This window comes from Schistocerca nitens, chromosome 4, assembly GCF_023898315.1.
Source record: "Schistocerca nitens isolate TAMUIC-IGC-003100 chromosome 4, iqSchNite1.1, whole genome shotgun sequence".
NCBI lineage: Eukaryota > Metazoa > Arthropoda > Insecta > Orthoptera > Acrididae > Schistocerca > Schistocerca nitens.
The window spans coordinates 333,883,145-333,901,042 of NC_064617.1; the positions used below are offsets into that span (position 1 = coordinate 333,883,145).

At 48.2% G+C, this 17,898-nt stretch overlaps 1 protein-coding gene across 1 annotated transcript in view; it reads left to right on the forward strand.

Annotated features, from left to right (window-relative positions):
• The window catches only part of LOC126252289 (uncharacterized), a 485,958-nt gene that overhangs the window by 274,115 nt on the left and 193,945 nt on the right, over positions 1-17,898 (forward strand). The window contains exon 8 of the mRNA XM_049953169.1: positions 8,712-8,891. Within this exon, the coding sequence (XP_049809126.1) occupies positions 8,712-8,891 (180 nt within the window). The remainder of the gene's footprint in view (positions 1-8,711; positions 8,892-17,898) is intronic.

Genomic DNA, 17,898 nt, shown 5'->3' on the forward strand with positions numbered 1-17,898 from the left:
GTATCGGGTCAGAAAGTATGAATATTACACGCTTAGGCAAAAGTAGCAAATCATTTGGTTCTTTTTACATTTGATGTGGTCTACGGTAGGCTTGATGGGACTTATGGAGTCACCATTATTTCATGGGCAGTTCCTCGGAAAACCGCAAGAAAGGTTTTCCGCCGTCGTCAGCGGAGTAAAACGCAGACGAGGATTCCAAGATGCAGATGAAACCAATCGTTTTCTTGATACATTGTTTTCGGTCATGTAGCATGGTTTACTTCAAAGCAGTCGACATATTGTATAGTTATGGGGTAGTTTTGTTTGGCCATTCTCTGGATTTCTTTTTGTCACCAGTTTTTCGAGTAGTTTCAGGTTTCCTTCCACCCAACAACCTGTACAGTATGTTTCACATATTCCAGTCTCTTTATGCCCTTACTGGCAACGGCCTTGCCGCAGTGGCTACACCGGTTTCCGTGAGATCACCGAAATTAAGCGCTGTCGGGCGTGGTCGGCACTTGGATGGGTGACCATCCAGGCCGCCATGCGCTGTTGTGACTTTTCGGGGTGCACTCAGCCTCGTGATGCCAATTGAGGAGCTACTCGACCGAATAGTAGCAGCTTCGGTCAAGAATACCATTATAACGACCGGGAGAGCGGTGTACTGACCCCATGGCCTTCCCCCCCCCCCCCCCCCTATCCGCATCCCCCTCTGAGGATGACACGGTGGTCGGATGGTCCCGATGGACCACTTGTGACCTGTAAACGGAGTGGTTTTTCTTATGCCCTTACTATTTTTTTCTCTCTTCTGCTCCTCCCAGCGGTAAGCCAACTACTTCTGGATGCCGTAGCATATATCCAAGTAACCTGTGCTGTCTTCACAGACTTCACCTCAGCTGTTATTTTTCTATGTCTTTATTTCATGCTTTACCTGTCCACTTAATTGTTATCATTGTTCGAAAGCATCACTTTTCAGGTACTTCCAGTTATCTCCTCTCGTGATTTATAAGGGTTCATGTCTTACTTTCCCTCTCCATAAAGCCCTGATTTGGTTCCAAGCATCACGATCTTGTAAAGTTTCTATGCGTCTTTGCTATAGAAGAGCCTGTTTTCAATTATCTTAACCGAGGAACCGAGTAGCAGGGTGGTGACGCATCTGCTATTTTTAGTTTCTGATTTTCTAATTTAATTCCCTGAGCATTGCCTGATTATAGTCTACCACATTCCATTACCATTGTTTCACTACTGTCGACGCTAATTGTTCTGCCAGCTCTTTTACCCTCTTTGACAGAATTACAATGTCATCGGCAAACTTCCAGTTTTCGTTTTTCCTTTTTTTAAAATTTCTTCTCACTGATCGTTAATTCCATTCCATATTTCTCCTTGGTTTCCTTTACTGCTTGTTTAGCGTGCAAACTATAGCTTCTCAACTACTGCTTCTTTTCATGCACTTGGACTCTTATAACTGTTGTCTGGTGTCTCTACCAGTTGTAGATACCCTTTTCTCACCGTATTTGATTTGTGTTACCTTCAAAATTTCAAAGAATGTAGTCGATCAGCATTGTGAAAAGCCTTATCTAAATCTGCAGATGCTTTACTAAATCTATTTTCTACAACGGGGTCGGCCAAGGCGTGGCAGACTCCACACCTGCGGGGTGTGCGGGTTGGGTGGGGGGCCAAGACTGTATTCGGAAAATCGCGACATTTCATTTAGAATAGCAGTGCTGCATTTTTGTGTCAGCACAACTTTCTTCATTTCGGCAAAATCGTGGTGTTAGCTATTTGTACGTGGTATGAAGGACGTTCATATGTAAAGTTCCTGGTTGCACAAAAAGAGGCAGCCTAGCGGTTTATCGTCACAAGCCTTTAAAAATGAATGGTAATGACAAAATAGATATGAGAAATCTCGATATATATTATTCACTCGCACTCCGTGGTGCATCGGAATCTGATACTGGTCTCCCAGGAAAGTTTCAAACACAGACTGTATGAAGCGTTACTCCCCTGGACAGAAGTCGGCATAGTGCTTTTTATATTCAATCCCGATGCAATTTCTGTGTTTCACCGTCAATGTAAAGGTCCAAGTGTTACAGTAAACCTTCAGTGGTGTATCGGAATCTAATACTGGTCTCCCAGGAGCGTTTCAAACACACTGTTTCAGTCGATACTCCCCTGGACATAAGTCGTCATTGTGCCTTTTGTATTCAACCGCGATGCAATTTCTGTGTTTCATTGTCAATGCAAAGATCCATTGGTTACAGTAAACCTCCCGAGGTGCATCGGAATCTAATACTGGTCTCGCAGGATGGGTTCCAACACAGACAGTTTAAAGCGTTGCTCCCCATGGATATAAGTCGGCATTGTGGCTTTTATATTCAATACCGATGCAATTTCTGTGTTTCATTGTGAATGTGAAGGTCCACATCGTATCGTCACAAGCCTTTAAAAATGAATGGTAATGACAAAATAGATACGAGAAGTCTCAATATACACTCCTGGAAATGGAAAAAAGAACACATTGACACCGGTGTGTCAGACCCACCATACTTGCTCCGGACACTGCGAGAGGGCTGTACAAGCAATGATCACACGCACGGCACAGCGGACACACCAGGAACCGCGGTGTTGGCCGTCGAATGGCGCTAGCTGCGCAGCATTTGTGCACCGCCGCCGTCAGTGTCAGCCAGTTTGCCGTGGCATACGGAGCTCCATCGCAGTCTTTAACACTGGCAGCATGCCGCGACAGCGTGGACGTGAACCGTATGTGCAGTTGACGGACTTTGAGCGAGGGCGTATAGTGGGCATGCGGGAGGCCGGGTGGACGTACCGCCGAATTGCTCAACACGTGGGGCGTGAGGTCTCCACAGTACATCGATGTTGTCGCCAGTGGTCGGCGGAAGGTGCACGTGCCCGTCGACCTGGGACCGGACCGCAGCGACGCACGGATGCACGCCAAGGCCGTAGGATCCTACGCAGTGCCGTAGGGGACCGCACCGCCACTTCCCAGCAAATTAGGGACACTGTTGCTCCTGGGGTATCGGCGAGGACCATTCGCAACCGTCTCCATGAAGCTGGGCTACGGTCCCGCACACCGTTAGGCCGTCTTCCGCTCACGCCCCAACATCGTGCAGCCCGCCTCCAGTGGTGTCGCGACAGGCGTGAATGGAGGGACGAATGGAGACGTGTCGTCTTCAGCGATGAGAGTCGCTTCTGACTTGGTGCCAATGATGGTCGTATGCGTGTTTGGCGCCGTGCAGGTGAGCGCCACAATCAGGACTGCATACGACCGAGGCACACAGGGCCAACACCCGGCATCATGGTGTGGGGAGCGATCTCCTACACTGGCCGTACACCACTGGTGATCGTCGAGGGGACACTGAATAGTGCACGGTACATCCAAACCGTCATCGAACCCATCGTTCTACCATTCCTAGACCGGCAAGGGAACTTGCTGTTCCAACAGGACAATGCACGTCCGCATGTATCCCGTGCCACCCAACGTGCTCTAGAAGGTGTAAGTCAACTACCCTGGCCAGCAAGATCTCCGGATCTGTCCCCCATTGAGTATGTTTGGGACTGGATGAAGCGTCGTCTCACGCGGTCTGCACGTCCAGCACGAACGCTGGTCCAACTGAGGCGCCAGGTGGAAATGGCATGGCAAGCCGTTCCACAGGACTACATCCAGCATCTCTACGATCGTCTCCATGGGAGAATAGCAGCCTGCATTGCTGCGAAAGGTGGATATACACTGTACTAGTGCCGACATTGTGCATGCTCTGTTGCCTGTGTCTATGTGCCTGTGGTTCTGTCAGTGTGATCATGTGATGTATCAGACCCCAGGAATGTGTCAATAAAGTTTCCCCTTCCTGGGACTTTGAATTCACGGTGTCCTTATTTCAATTTCCAGGAGTGTATATTATTCACTCGCCTAAGCGACGGGTACTGCAAATGAGCTGTGAAACGACGTTAGAATACCTTGCAGAAAGAATTTAAAGATTTAGTTGAGAATGAAAGAGCAAAAATTTAAAACGATCGACAGACTGGATTCATTGCTCTGTACATTAACAATGTGCGCTGAATTTGCAGGCATGGGGCAGTGAAGAAATTGGTAGTACGAATAGTAAAATTTACGAAGTTCCGCGCATTATTCCACTGTCAATCGCAACAGTTTTCGATGCAACTGAACGAAGGATATGGAGACTTTATATATACGGAGAAGTACTTCGGTTAAGTCAAGTGCTTATGTGGAACGATTTTCGATTTAAAATTCGCCATTGTTGAATTTCTAAAGGAAAAAGAGGTGCAGGAACGAAAATTAGAACACCCGCAATGGACTGCAGACCTCGCATTTTAAGCGGACTTGACTACATACTGCCCACAGTAATACATTACAAGACGACAAACAACTTCTTTATCCCGGCGGAGGTTCGAGTCCTCCCTCCGGTATGGGTGTGTGTGTTTGTCCTTAGGATAATTTAGGTTAAGTAGTGTGTAAGCTTAGGGACTGATGACCTTAGCAGTTAAGTCCCATAAGATTTCTCACACATTTCAACATTTTTTTGAAACAACTTCTTTCTGATTTCATGCGGATGTACGGTAAAAAGAAACTCGTGTTGTAGAAGGGGCACATTCTGACAAACACAACCCAGTTCCCTAACTCACTGGCGTCAAAGAAAACGTGAGGTTTGAAGAATTCATTCTGGCCTTGAAAGACTTACAAGGATAATTTCCTAAATTTTTTGAGAACAGCACCAATCTTACATCTGTTTGTTAGCTTTTACCGAGACCGTTTGCCGTTTCAGCTGAAAGCGCCGCTATGCAACTGTAACTGATTGGTCTGCAAGGTCCTGTTTTGAAGAAACATCCTTTTAAGGTTAAAACTTCCCAGGACGTCTACATTGCTTTCATCAGGTATAAGTTACAAGAGCGCTACAATATTTTTAGCAACATATGCTTGTGAAGGACATTTTTTCAATTACGAAACTGAACGATTACGAAGTAACCTGGGTGCTACAATCTATGAAACTGTCTGCATATGTCCATATGCCAGCAAAGATATTATTTAAAAATTATATTGCATCTTCAGTGCATCAAAAATAATTAAATAATAATGAACATCTCTTTTAATTTTGATATTGTTTGTTGAGAAATGTGGATTACAAAGCCAAGTCGCATGTAGTGCGACTGCACTGCGATTTAAATGCGAAGCCTTCTTCCCCCAAATCGCCTTTTACCAGTCGCCCCATCCTTCTATAACGAATTTCCTCTTAATGTTTTGTAAGCATGAAAGTGATATTTCGGTAACATGCACCTCTGTGAGTGCTTGCACTCTACAGTTTTGGCTCTCACAACAAGGCATATTGCTTATCGTAGGCACCTTGAAAGCCGGGAGGGAGGTTTTGTGCGCCTCAGTGAAGCTGATGGCTTGACCTCCCAGGGTAGCCAAGAGCGCTAGCGCGCTGCTTCCTGGACTCGGGTAGGCGCGCCGGCACCGGATGGAATCCGCCCAGAGGATTAATGCCGAGGGCCGGTGTGCCAGCCGTCCTAGATGTGGTTTTTAGGCGGTTTTCCACTTCCCACTAGGTGAATACCAGACTGGTCTCCACGTTCCACCTCAGTTACACGACTCGCAGACATTTGAAGACATTTGCACTATTCTATGGATTACACAGGGCGCAGACAGTTCGGGTACACCAATTCCTTCCCGGGGGGTATGGGGTGGCGACAGGAAGGGCATCTGGCCACCCCAAAAATTAACGTGCCGCATCCAACTAACCATCAGATCCCACAAGTCGGGATAAATGCTTGGAAAGAGAGAGACTGAAGCTGATGGCTGTGCTGGCTTTAGCGTAGCTGCTGGTAGGGCTACCCAAGCTTGATGGGCCTCACTTTTCTCTCCAGGGCGCTCCAGCGGCAATGGATCTTGTAGAGTCCTCGTCGACACTGCAGAAACCTCGTTGGCACTGTAGAATCCTCGTAGCCACTGTAGTACCCTTGTACCATAAGGAAGCAGAGGTGAGGATGTTGTTATGGGTGGCCTGTATCCTCTTTCTACAACATGAATGCATACATGAATTAATACCATTCTTTACTTAGATGAAGCTGCTACTTAACTTGAATAGAGTCCATTTTTGTGGTTCAAGCTCATCAGTAGTACTCCTCTTGCAGAGAATATCGGTAAACTTGCTGTAGCCAGTAATCTGGACGCTATGTACCGTTGCAGCCTGTGACACGCTCTGCGATAGTATTGACAGACGCCAAACTGGAGTGTGAGTTAGTGAGATCTTCCGCGTTGGCGGCGTGTTGCTTGTCAGTGTGTCTCTGGCCTCAGCGTGATAGGCACACTTGATCCAGCACCTACTTATTGATCTTCGCGCTTCATCTTTGCCGATCGGTGGGCTGGCGACAGCTTACGCCAGCACATTTATCATAACCTGCAATGAACTACACCCACTCCGCGAGTGGACTGACAAAAGCAAGGTTAAGGTTGTCCTTAACTCTCGCCCTAGTGCTGTGCAAGGGCATTCTAACAAACTATTTGTTTTGTTACGAATTGTTGGCCGTCGTGTGAATTTTCAGTTAGATAGAGGTGACTCAGTAACTTTGCTTAATCGTGCCATATACGAACAGTTAGGCTCACCACGCCTTTCTAAATCTAGCAAGCATCTCACTGGTCACAACTGACAGGAAATTCGAATGCATGGACAATGTAGTTTGTCTGCCACTTACAAATATCACACTAGGACAGTGAATGTTACTGTGTTGAAATCAGAGACAGTGAGTTCCTTCGGTCAGCAGCGGCTGTCTAAATACACTACTGGCCATTAAAATTGCTGCACCAGGAAAAAATGCAGATAGTAAACGGGTTTCATTGGACAAATATACTATAATAGAACTGACATATGATTACATTTTCACGCAATTTGGGTGCATAGATCCTGAGAAATCAGTACCCAGAACAACCACCTCTGGCCGTAATAACGGTCATACGCCTGGGCATTGAGTCAAACAGAGCTTGGATGGCGTGTACAGGTACAGCTGCCCATGCAGCTTCAACACGATACCACAGTTCATCAAGAGTAGTGACTGGCGTATTGTGACAAGCCAGTTGCTCGGCCACCATTGACCAGACGTTTTCAATTGGTGAGAGATCTGGAGAATGTGCTGGCCAAGGCAGAAGTCGAACATTTTCTGTATCCAGAAAGGCCCGTACAGGACCTGCAACATGTGGTCGTGCATTATCCTGCGGAAATGTAGGGTTTCGCAGGGATCGAAAGAAGGGTAGAGTCGCGGGTCGTAACACATCAGAAATGTAACGTCCACTGTTCAAAGTGCCGTCAATGCGAACAAGAGGTGACCGAGACGTGTAACCAATGGCACCCCATACCATCACGCCGGGTGATTCGCCAGTATGGCGATGACGATTACATGCTTCCAATGTGCGTGCACCGCGATGTCACCAAACACGGATGCGACCATCATGATGCTGTAAACAAAACCTGGATTCATCCGAAAAAATGTCGTTTTGTCATTCGTGCACCCAGGTTCGTCGTCGAGTACACCATCGCAGGCGCTCCTGTCTGTGATGCCGCATCAAGGGTAACTGCAGCCATGGCCTCCGAGCTGATAGTAAAGGCTGCTGCAAACGTCGTCGAACTGTTCGTGCAGACGGTTGTTGTCTTGCAAACATCCCCATCTGTTGACTCAGGGATCGAGACGTGGCTGCACGATCCGTTACAGCCATGTGGATAAGATGCCTGTCATCTCGACTGCTAGTGATAGGAGGCCGTTGGGATCAAGCACGGCGTTCCGTATTACCCTCCAGAACCCACCGATTACATATTCTGCTAACAGTCGCTGGATCTCGACCAACGCGAGCAGCAATGTCGCGATACGATAATCCGCAATCGCGATAGGCTACAATCCGACCTTTTTCAAGGTCGGAAACGTGGTGGTACGCATTTCTCCTTCTTACACGAGGCATCAGGACAACGTTTCACCGCCGGCCGCGGTGGTCTCGCGGTTCTAGGCGCGCAGTCAGGAACCGTGCGACTGCTACGGTCGCAGGTTCGAATCCTGCCTCGGGCATGGATGTGTGTGATGTCCTTAGGTTAGTTAGGTTTAAGTAGTTCTAAGTTCTAGGGGACTAATGACCACAGCAGTTGAGTCCCATAGTGCTCAGAGCCATTTGAACCAACAACGTTTCACCAGGCAACGCCGGTCAACTGCTGTTTGTGTGTGAGAAATCGTTTGGAAACTTTCCTCATGTCAGCACGTTGTAGGTGTCGCCACCGGCGCCAACCTTGTGTGAATGCTCTGAAAAGCTAATCATTTGCATATCACAACATCTTCTTTCTGTCGGTTAAATTTCGCTTCTGTAGCACGTCATCTTCGTGGTGTAGCAATTTTAATGGCCAGTAGTGTACATGCAGTTAAGAGGTCGTTGGCGGTGTGTTGTTTGTCGGTGTGTCTCTGGCCTCTCTCGTGATAGGCTCGCTTGATCGAACGCCTGCTTATCGATCTTCACGCATCATCTTTGACGACCGGTGTGCTGACGACAGCTTACGCCAGCACAGACTTATCGAACCCGGGATTGCGCAGCTGGGGTCAGGTCAGCGCCATTCATCTTCTTTTGTCATACACTCTAACTGAAAACATCTCTCTTTCTGGGAAGGTTCACGTCCCAAATTGCTCTTTACGTTGCTCGAACGGAGCTGTTGTGTGCTTTGCAGGCGGCGGGCCTGGGCCACGAGCGCATCGTGGACGACGTGCTGGAGCGGCTGCCCACGGCGGTCAGCAGCGCCGATCACGAGGGCCGGCAGCCGCTGCACTACGCGGCCGCGCTGCGCGACGGCGGCGCCATGTACGGTCGCCTCGTCGCCGCCGGCGCCGACGAGCAGGCGCTCGACAACGTGAGTACCGGCAGCAGGAATGCGGCAGCGAGTGGGGTGTGCGCAGTCACGAGCCTTGCAGCGTTCACGAGTTCGTGGAGTTTTTGTTTTGCGTGTTGGTATTCCAATTGCTATCAGTCTCATCTTCAACTTTTGTAGTCCTGTCTTCCTCAGTTGCGTGTAATATTACGGTACATTGATTAAAGAAAGAATTTTATATATATATATATATATATATATATATATATAACACACACACACACACACACATACGCACACATACACGAACGCACACACAAATGCATACACGAACAGATCACAGATATTTCAATGATTACACTCGAAAGTTTGGCAGTAACATTCGATCTTTGGCAAAAACAGTTGACAGTCGGCAACAGAAACTAAAACATTGCATTGAAACAAGCGTTCAGTTAGTAGTGCTGTGGAATGGGAGAAAAAAAAACGCAAATTGGCATTCATAAGAAGAAGAACAACACCAAAAATGCAACAGGAGCGTAATATGTAAGAAATTGTCGACGCAACCTGTAAGTACAGTTCAAAACATTACCATTTAATAGGAAATACCAACCACCAGAACTGTTTATTACCTATAGGTACAGTGACAAAAATGTAAATTAAACAGCAAATATATGTACATATTCCAGGCCACTGATGATGCCTTGCAGAAAATAAAGGCGAAACTCGTATGGCACTAAAATTGTGTCTTATTCAGCTGCTGTCAGACGGTCCATAAGTAATAATTATCACTATACCGTGCTATCAGTGTATTTATCGGCCGTCATTTTTTATCAATAGTTCACCGCTGCTGTTTACACATGGTCATTTTGCCATCTGGAGACAGTGAGTGGAGCTGTGGAGGCCAGAAAATGGAGTGCCAAGTAGAGAAATTGGCACAACTCCGACATATTCTTTGAGTTCAATAGTTGGGTGACAGCAGCGGAGGCAGCCAGGAATATTTGCGCCGCGTATGGGGATAATGTTACTGGACAAAGCATAGCAAGAAAATTGTTTCCTCGTTTTAAGGAGGATAGTTTTGACGTTAGAGACTCTCCTCATATAGCAAGACCTTCGAGGTTTGAAGAAGATCGTTTAAACACATTAATTCACAATTATCCACGTCAGTGAACTCGAGAATTGGCAAATGTGATGAACTGTGACTATTCCACCATCGTACGACATTTGCATACAATTGGGAAAGTTCAAATATTGGGTGTATGTGTACTGCATGCTCTGAGCCAAAATCACTAAAATCAGCAGGTGAGCATATGTGCATCTATGCTTGCTCGTCATCAATTGGCTCGAGAACAACACTGACCATTCCTATCATCTATCGTTCCTGGCGATGAGAAATGTTGCCCTTATGCTAACACACGGAAAAGAACGGAATGGCTGAGCCCAAACAAAGCATCAACTTCTCGTACAAATACCTGCACGCATCCACAAAAGATAATGTTATGCTTCTGTCGGAAGAGGGGTAACCATCATTGGTGACACGTATTGTCAACGACTGAGACGCTGTCCAAGACCAACAACCAGAAAGACTTCGTGAAGTGATGCTACCCTGCTATAACGCCCGGCCGCTACACTGACAAAAGGCACTGTACAGGAGTTGGCTTGGGAAATCGTTGCATACCCTCCTGTTCTACTGATCTTGCGCCCTCAGATTTTCACCTTTCCCGCTCTCTTGCGAACATCCTTCAAGGAACTTCCTTTCCGGATGAAAATGCGCTCCGAACATGGCTCAATGAGTTCTTCACCTCAAACCCATGTGATTTCTACAGTCGTGGAATCGAAAACTTACCCCATCATTGGCGGACTGATGTAAATAGTGAAGGAAAGTTCACTGTTATTGACTAAAGTCTCTGTTATATATATATCTGTTGTGGTTATTAAACTTATAGGAAAACGCTGCGAACTTATGCACCGACCTAATAGTAAGGGTCGTGCTAACAACATTTTCCTGCGTGCAAATAGCCTGCTAGTTGCCAGACTCTTCATGAACTAGGCAATTGTTGCGACAACTTTTAATCAACTGCCTACTTATCATTGTGAGATGAGAGAGTGGCATCCTATAAATAACTTTCCCTGGATGCACGCCTATTAAAAATGAAATCTGAAAAATTAGGAAAATCCGAAAACACATAATTGTATATGCCTTTACAGGTTGGTATTTCACGCGGTTTACTTGAATTTCTTAAGTCAAACAGCAACTAGTCACTTTTTGTACATTTTTATTTACCCAAAATACGTTCCATGCTTTCATCCGTCTTCTATAGGCATAACACACCGTCCAGTCACATTAATGTGATCATCTGTCCGAAAGCCTGAAAAGCCACCTTTTGCAGCGCGAGACGTGTAGGAAGATATTCACTGAGGTTCTGGAAGGTACCGATAGGGATCTAGAACGATGCCGACTTTACTGCCGCTGTCAGTTACTCTAGATTTCTCGACTCAGGGGCCCCCAGGGGCTCAGCATTCATTTGTTGGGTTCGGGCTTGGCTACCCCGGGGTTCCTGAGCTGGGAACTGGTCAGCTTCGCCAGTCTCCTGTCACCGTAACCCCCGGACATGCTTCAGCGACCACCGTATGGCGCGGCGGTGGAATGTTGTGTGCAGCGGGGAATGGTAATCTTGGCTTGACCGCCTGGATTGCGAGGAAGGTAAACCTCTATAAAAACCCCTCAATCTTACGGTGTGCTGCGCGCCTATAAGATGCATGGCTGTTGGGGTGGAACAGTCGCAAACGGGCAACCTCTGGGGCACCTGCCGCACCCCAGTTGTATAAGGCTTACTCGGCACGCGGGGCTCTATCTGAGCGGACCTTTAGTTCCCTAGCTGCTCGTGGGACCGCAATAGACCCTTCGACCTCTACATTTCCCCTACCAGTGGATTGGGTGGGCCACTGGTAGGAAAACACACCCCATCGAAAAAGCGACTTCGTGCTGCGAGTCCTCTAGCGCCTGGTGTTACTAGAGATTTATCAGACTGTCGTAACAGAGCACATGCTGATAACCAGAATGTGGTTTTGATTGTCAAACGGAAGGAGCGTAGTTTTGAGAGGGTTTCTCCCTTTTACATCCACAAGGGTCTTGAGGGAATTGCAGGAACACTGAAACCTGTGAAGCGACTGCGCAATGGGACTCTGTTAGTTGAGACTTCTAGTTCCCGTCAAGTCACTTCTCTTCGGAAAGCAACCTGTCTCGGAGAGTACGCTATCGAGACCGAGCTCCACTCCACTTTGAACTACGGTAAGGGTGTTGTGACATGTAGGTACTTGGTGGATATCCTCAAAGACGAGTTGAAATCTGAGTGGGCTGACGAAGGTATTGTTGACGTTCAGCATATTATGAAACGAGTCGATGGGGACCTAGTCAAATCCGACTCGTTTATTCTCACGTTCAATTGCCCGATACCCCCAGAGCATGTTAAAGCGGGTTTCTTACATTTGCCAGTACGGCCATATTTCCCCAACCGAATGCGCTGTTTTAAATGTCAGCGCTTTGGGCATACTACGTTGGGGTGCAATGAGATAGCCACTTGTGGTAAATGTGGTCAGCGTGCCCATGAAGGAGCCGATTGTTCATCACCTGTGAAGTGCGTGAATTGCTCTGGGAGTCACCCTGTCTGGAGCCGGGTCTGCCCCATCTAGAGGAACGGAAGGTACAGGAGATCCAAACATCCAAGCGCATCCCCTATGGTGAGGCCAAGAAGCTCTTTAAGGTCATGCAGCCTCCTGTGTTTACAACATCTTTCGCTTCCGCTCTGCAGAAACCGGTACAGTAGGCCACTGTTGCTACACGAACGGAGGTTGCTAGTGTCAGCACTAATACCTGCGTTTGCCAGTGCACTTGTGCTGCTGCGGTTGTTTTGCAACCTGCAGCTCTCCCCACAACGTCGGACAAGGCCGTGGTTGCTGACATTGGGGTACTTCCTGCCCCTCCCCATATGGCGCCTTCTGCCCAGGCGAGAAAAGCTCCAACTGTTGACAAGGTTCTGCATTCTAAGCCCCCCAAGTCAAAGACGCCGAAGGTGAAGGTTTTGCCACCTGAGGAGACTAGTCAGGGTCAGTCCGATGACGATGTCATCGTACTGTCTGACATCTCCCTTGGGTCGCAATCGGAGCTGATGGACATTGATGTCGACCGGGGGCGATATTCTCGCCCCAGGAATAAATCTCCGGCCAGTACGGGCTCTCCTCCAAAGCACAGAGGCAGGGTGAAAATTCAGCCACCCTGATCACTGGCTCCCATATTACAGTGGAACCTGAACGGGTTCAGGACGCATGTGGCCGAATTACAACTCCTTCTACGAGAGCGCCCCTTGTGTTTATGTCTCCAAGAGACACATTTTCGGGCCACTGATGCTCCTTCTTTACAGAGCTATACCGTGTATCAAAAAGATGATCTGATGGGGGAAAGGGCAAAGGGTGGTTTTGCGGTTTTTGTCCGTGACATGCACCACTCATCTGAGCTCCCTCTCGTTACGGACTTGCCAGCAGTTGCAGTTGACCTTCTTGTTGGGCAGAGACTCATAATCTGTTCCGTTTACTTACCGCCTCAGGATGCAATAGACTCTGAGGCTCTCACAGACATTATTAGCCAACTCCCCCGCCAATTTCTCCTTCTGGGGGTCTTCAATGCTCATAATGTCTTATGGGGCTCTGCAACTACTTGCCCCAGGGGTCGTGTTCTGGAAAGCCTCATGACGTCCGAATAACTGTGCATCCTCATCTCCGGTGCTCCCACTCATTTCTGTACTGCTTCTGGGTCGTCGTCAGCTATTGACCTTTCCTTTTGCTCTACAGCACTCTCGGATTCTGCTATGTGGGAGGTTGCTGCTGACCTCCATTCTAGTGACCACTTCCCCCTTTGGATTCGCCTCCTGGATGAGGCTGTGGCATTACCAGTGCAGCCCAGGTGGCACCTCTGCAGAGCTGATTGGACACATTTCAGCCATCTGGCTGTTTTGGAACACCGTGCCAGCGTCCACGAATGGGTCGACCATGTTACAGCCGTGATCTCCCATGCTGCTGAATTGTCGATCCCACGGTCCTCAGGTCATCCCAAGAGGCGTCCTGTCCCTTAGTGGACCACTGAGTGCCGCTCAGCCATCCGAGCCCGTCGTGCAGCTCTGCGCCGCTTCAAGTGCCGTCCCTCAGCTGACAATCTTGCGGCCTTTCGGGTGGCAAGGGACAAGGCGCGGCGAGTGATTAAAGAGAGCAAACGACAGTCATGGCAGCCGTTCTTGAACTCCATCTCCCGCTCCACTAGTTCTACGAAGGTATGGGAAGCCATCAGAAGGATTTCCGGGAAACGCAGCCACCTACCTGACACGGCATTGCTGCATCAGGGATGTCTCCTCACGGCGCCGAGAGATATTGCCCAGACACTGGCCATGCATTTTGCGGAATCTACAGCCACTATTAACTGTGATCCAGATTTCTGCCGCTACCGCACTGTCATCGAGAGGGATCACTTGGACTTCCGGTCTCCAAATTCTGAACCCTACAACTGCCCCTCCACAATGTGGGGACTGGATTCGGCGCTGTCTGTGGCTCATGATACTGCGCCTGGTCATGATCAAATCCTGTACAGCATGCAGCATCACTTGTTGCTGCCATCCAAGGAAGTTCTCCTGAATTGTTTTAATATGATATGGTCATCCAGCACGTTCCCTGACTCGTGGAGGGAGGCGATTTTGATTCCCCTCCTCAAACCGGGAAAGGACCGAATGCATCCCAGTAGTTATCGCAGTATTGCTTTGACGAGCTGTGTCGGGAAGACGTTGGAAAGCATGGTCAACCGTCGCCTGGTTTGGCTGCTCGAGACCAGGCAGCTCCTTAGCCACTCTCAGTGTGGCTTTCGGAGGTGTCGTTCAACTATAGACACCGAGCGAGGTGGCGCAGTGGTTAGCACACTGGACTCGCATTCGGGAGGACGACGGTTCAATCCCGTCTCCGGCCATCCTGATTTAGGTTTTCCGTGATTTCCCTAAACCGCTTCAGGCAAATGCCGGGATGGTTCCTTTGAAAGGGCACGGCCGATTTCCTTCCCAATCCTTCCCTAACCCGAGCTTGCGCTCCGTCTCTAATGACCTCGTTGTCGACGGGACGTTAAACACTAATATCCTCCCTCCTCCTCCAACTATAGACAACTTGACCCTGCTTGAGGCGGCCATCCAGCAGGCCTTCCTACGTAACCAGCATTGTCTAGGTGTATTCTTTGACATTAATAAGGCGTATGACACTACTTGGCGCCGCCTTATCCTCAATCAACTCCATCAGTGGGGCTTTCGTGGCCATCTCCCCATCTTCATTCGGTCCTTTCTTTCCCACCGCCTCTTTCGATATCGGGTTGGTAATGTGCCATCTGATTTGTACGTGCAGGAGAATGCTGTTCCTCAGGGAAGCGTTCTAAGTGTCACCCTCTTTGCCGTCGCCATTAACAGTATCACGTCCACTATCCGGAGTCCTGCCCAGTGCTCCTTGTTTGTGGACGATTTTGCTGTTTTCTGTTCTTCCTCCGGTCTTGTCACTGCTAGTCGGCAGTTGCAGCTTACGATAAAGCGATTAGAGGCATGGACTGCGAAGACGGGTTTTACCTTTTCTGCAGACAAATGTGTGTGTGTTCATTTTAATCGTTCTCGACGTTTTTTACCTCCCCTGAATTGCGTCTGAGGGACACCATTCTTCCTTTTAGAGACACTGTGAGGTTCCTGGGCCTCACTTTTGATTCCAAGTTGTCGTGGTTGCCGCACCTTAAAGACCTCAAGGTGCGGGCCCTGAAGGCACTGAATATTTTGAAGTGTCTGAGCTATCGGTCCTGGGGAGCAGATCGGGCGCGTCTGCTGCAGTTTTATAGGGCTTTCGTCCGGTCGCGTCTTGACTATGGATGCACCGTGTATGGGTCAGCGAGACCTTCGTATCTGAAGATTCTTGACGCAGTACACCATGAGGCTATCAGGCTGGCCACTGGTGCCCTCCGTACCAGTCCCATCCCCAGCCTGTGTGCTGAGGCAGGGGAACCGCCGCTCGCCATACGGCGGAAACTCCGCATGGTGCGACGAGTGTGTCAATTCCTTGCCTGTCCTACCTCCCATGCGTACCCTACCGTTGCCCGACCGCCTATGGAACGTCTCTTTTCCAGTCGTCCCAGGGCAAAGAGACCATTTGGGATTGGTGCCAAGCATTTGCTTGAGTCCCTTTGTGTGGAGCGTGTGGCACCCCAACTCCAGGGTTTTACCCGCCTGTCTCTCTGGTTGCTCCAGAGGCCCAGCGTCCTTTTAGACTTGTCAGAGTACCGGGGGAGCTGCACTCCTGCGTTTGTTTTTATCTCCTTGTTTTACGATATTGTAAACCAGCATCCCGACCATGTACCAGTATTTACGGATGGCTCTAAACAGGGGGACTCTGTTGGTTGTGCTGTTGTTTTCCCTGATCGAGTCGTCAAGTTACGGCTTCCTGCGGCGTTTACCATCTACGATGCCGAATTGTTTGCGATCTTGCGGGCATTGGAGCAGATGAGATGTGTTCCCAGTCTTAAGTTTCTCATCTGTTCTGACTCCTTGAGTGCCCTTCATCTACATCTACATGACTACTCTGCAATTCACATTTAAGTGCTTGGCAGAGGGTTCGTCGAACCACAATCATACTATCTCTCTACCATTCCACTCCCGAACAGCGCGAGGGAAAAACGAACACCTAAACCTTTCTGTTAGAGCTCTGATTTCTCTTATTTTATTTTGATGATCATTCCTACCTATGTAGGCTGGGCTCAACAAAATATTTTCGCATTCGGAAGAGAAAGTTGGTGACTGAAATTTCGTAAATAGATCTCGCCGCGAAGATAAACGTCTTTGCTGTAATGACTTCCATCCCAATTCGCGTATCATATCTGCCACACTCTCTCCCCTACTACGTGATAATACAAAACGAGCTGCCCTTCTTTGCACCCTTTCGATGTCCTCCGTCAATCCCACCTGGTAAGGATCCCACACCGCGCAGCAATATTCTAACAGAGGACGAACGAGTGTAGTGTAAGCTGTCTCTTTAGTGGACTTGTTGCATCTTCTAAGTGTTCTGCCAATGAAACGCAACCTTTGGCTCGCCTTCCCCACAATATTATCTATGTGGTCTTTCTAACTAAAGTTGTTCGTAATTTTAACACCCAGGTACTTAGTTGAATTGACAGCCTTGAGAATTGTACTATTTATCGAGTAATCGAATTCCAACGGATTTCTTTTGGAACTCATGTGGATCACCTCACACTTTTCGTTATTTAGCGTCAACTGCCACCTGCCACACCATACAGCAATCTTTTCTAAATCGCTTTGCAACTGATACTGGTCTTCGGATGACCTTACTAGACGGTATATTACAGCATCATCTGCGAACAACCTAAGAGAACTGCTCAGATGGTCACCCAGGTCATTTATATAGATCAGGAACAGCACAGGTCCCAGGACGCTTCCATGGGGAACACCTGATATCACTTTAGTTTTACTCGATGATTTGCCGTCTGTTACTACGAACTGCGACCTCCCTGACAGGAAATCACGCATCCAGTCGCACAACTGAGACGATACCCCACAGGCCCGCAGCTTGATTAGAAGTCGCTTGTGAGGAACAGTGTCAAAAGCTTTCCGGAAATCTATAAATACGGAATCAACTTGAGATCCCCTGTCGATAGTTTCTGAAACCATGCTGATTACGTATCAATAGATCGTTCCCTTCGAAGTGATTTATAATGTTTGAATACAGTATATGCTCCAAAACCCTACTGCAAACCGACGTCAATGATATAGGTCTGTAGTTAGATGGATTACTCCTACTACCCTTCTTAAACACTGGTGCGACCTGAGCAATTTTCCAATCTGTAGGTACAGATCTATCGGTGAGCGAGCGGTTGTATATGAGTGCTAAGTAGGGAGCTATTGTATCAGCGTAATCTGAAAGGAACCTAATCGACCATGCAACACTTGTACCCAGCGGATACGGTCGTCCAGAACAT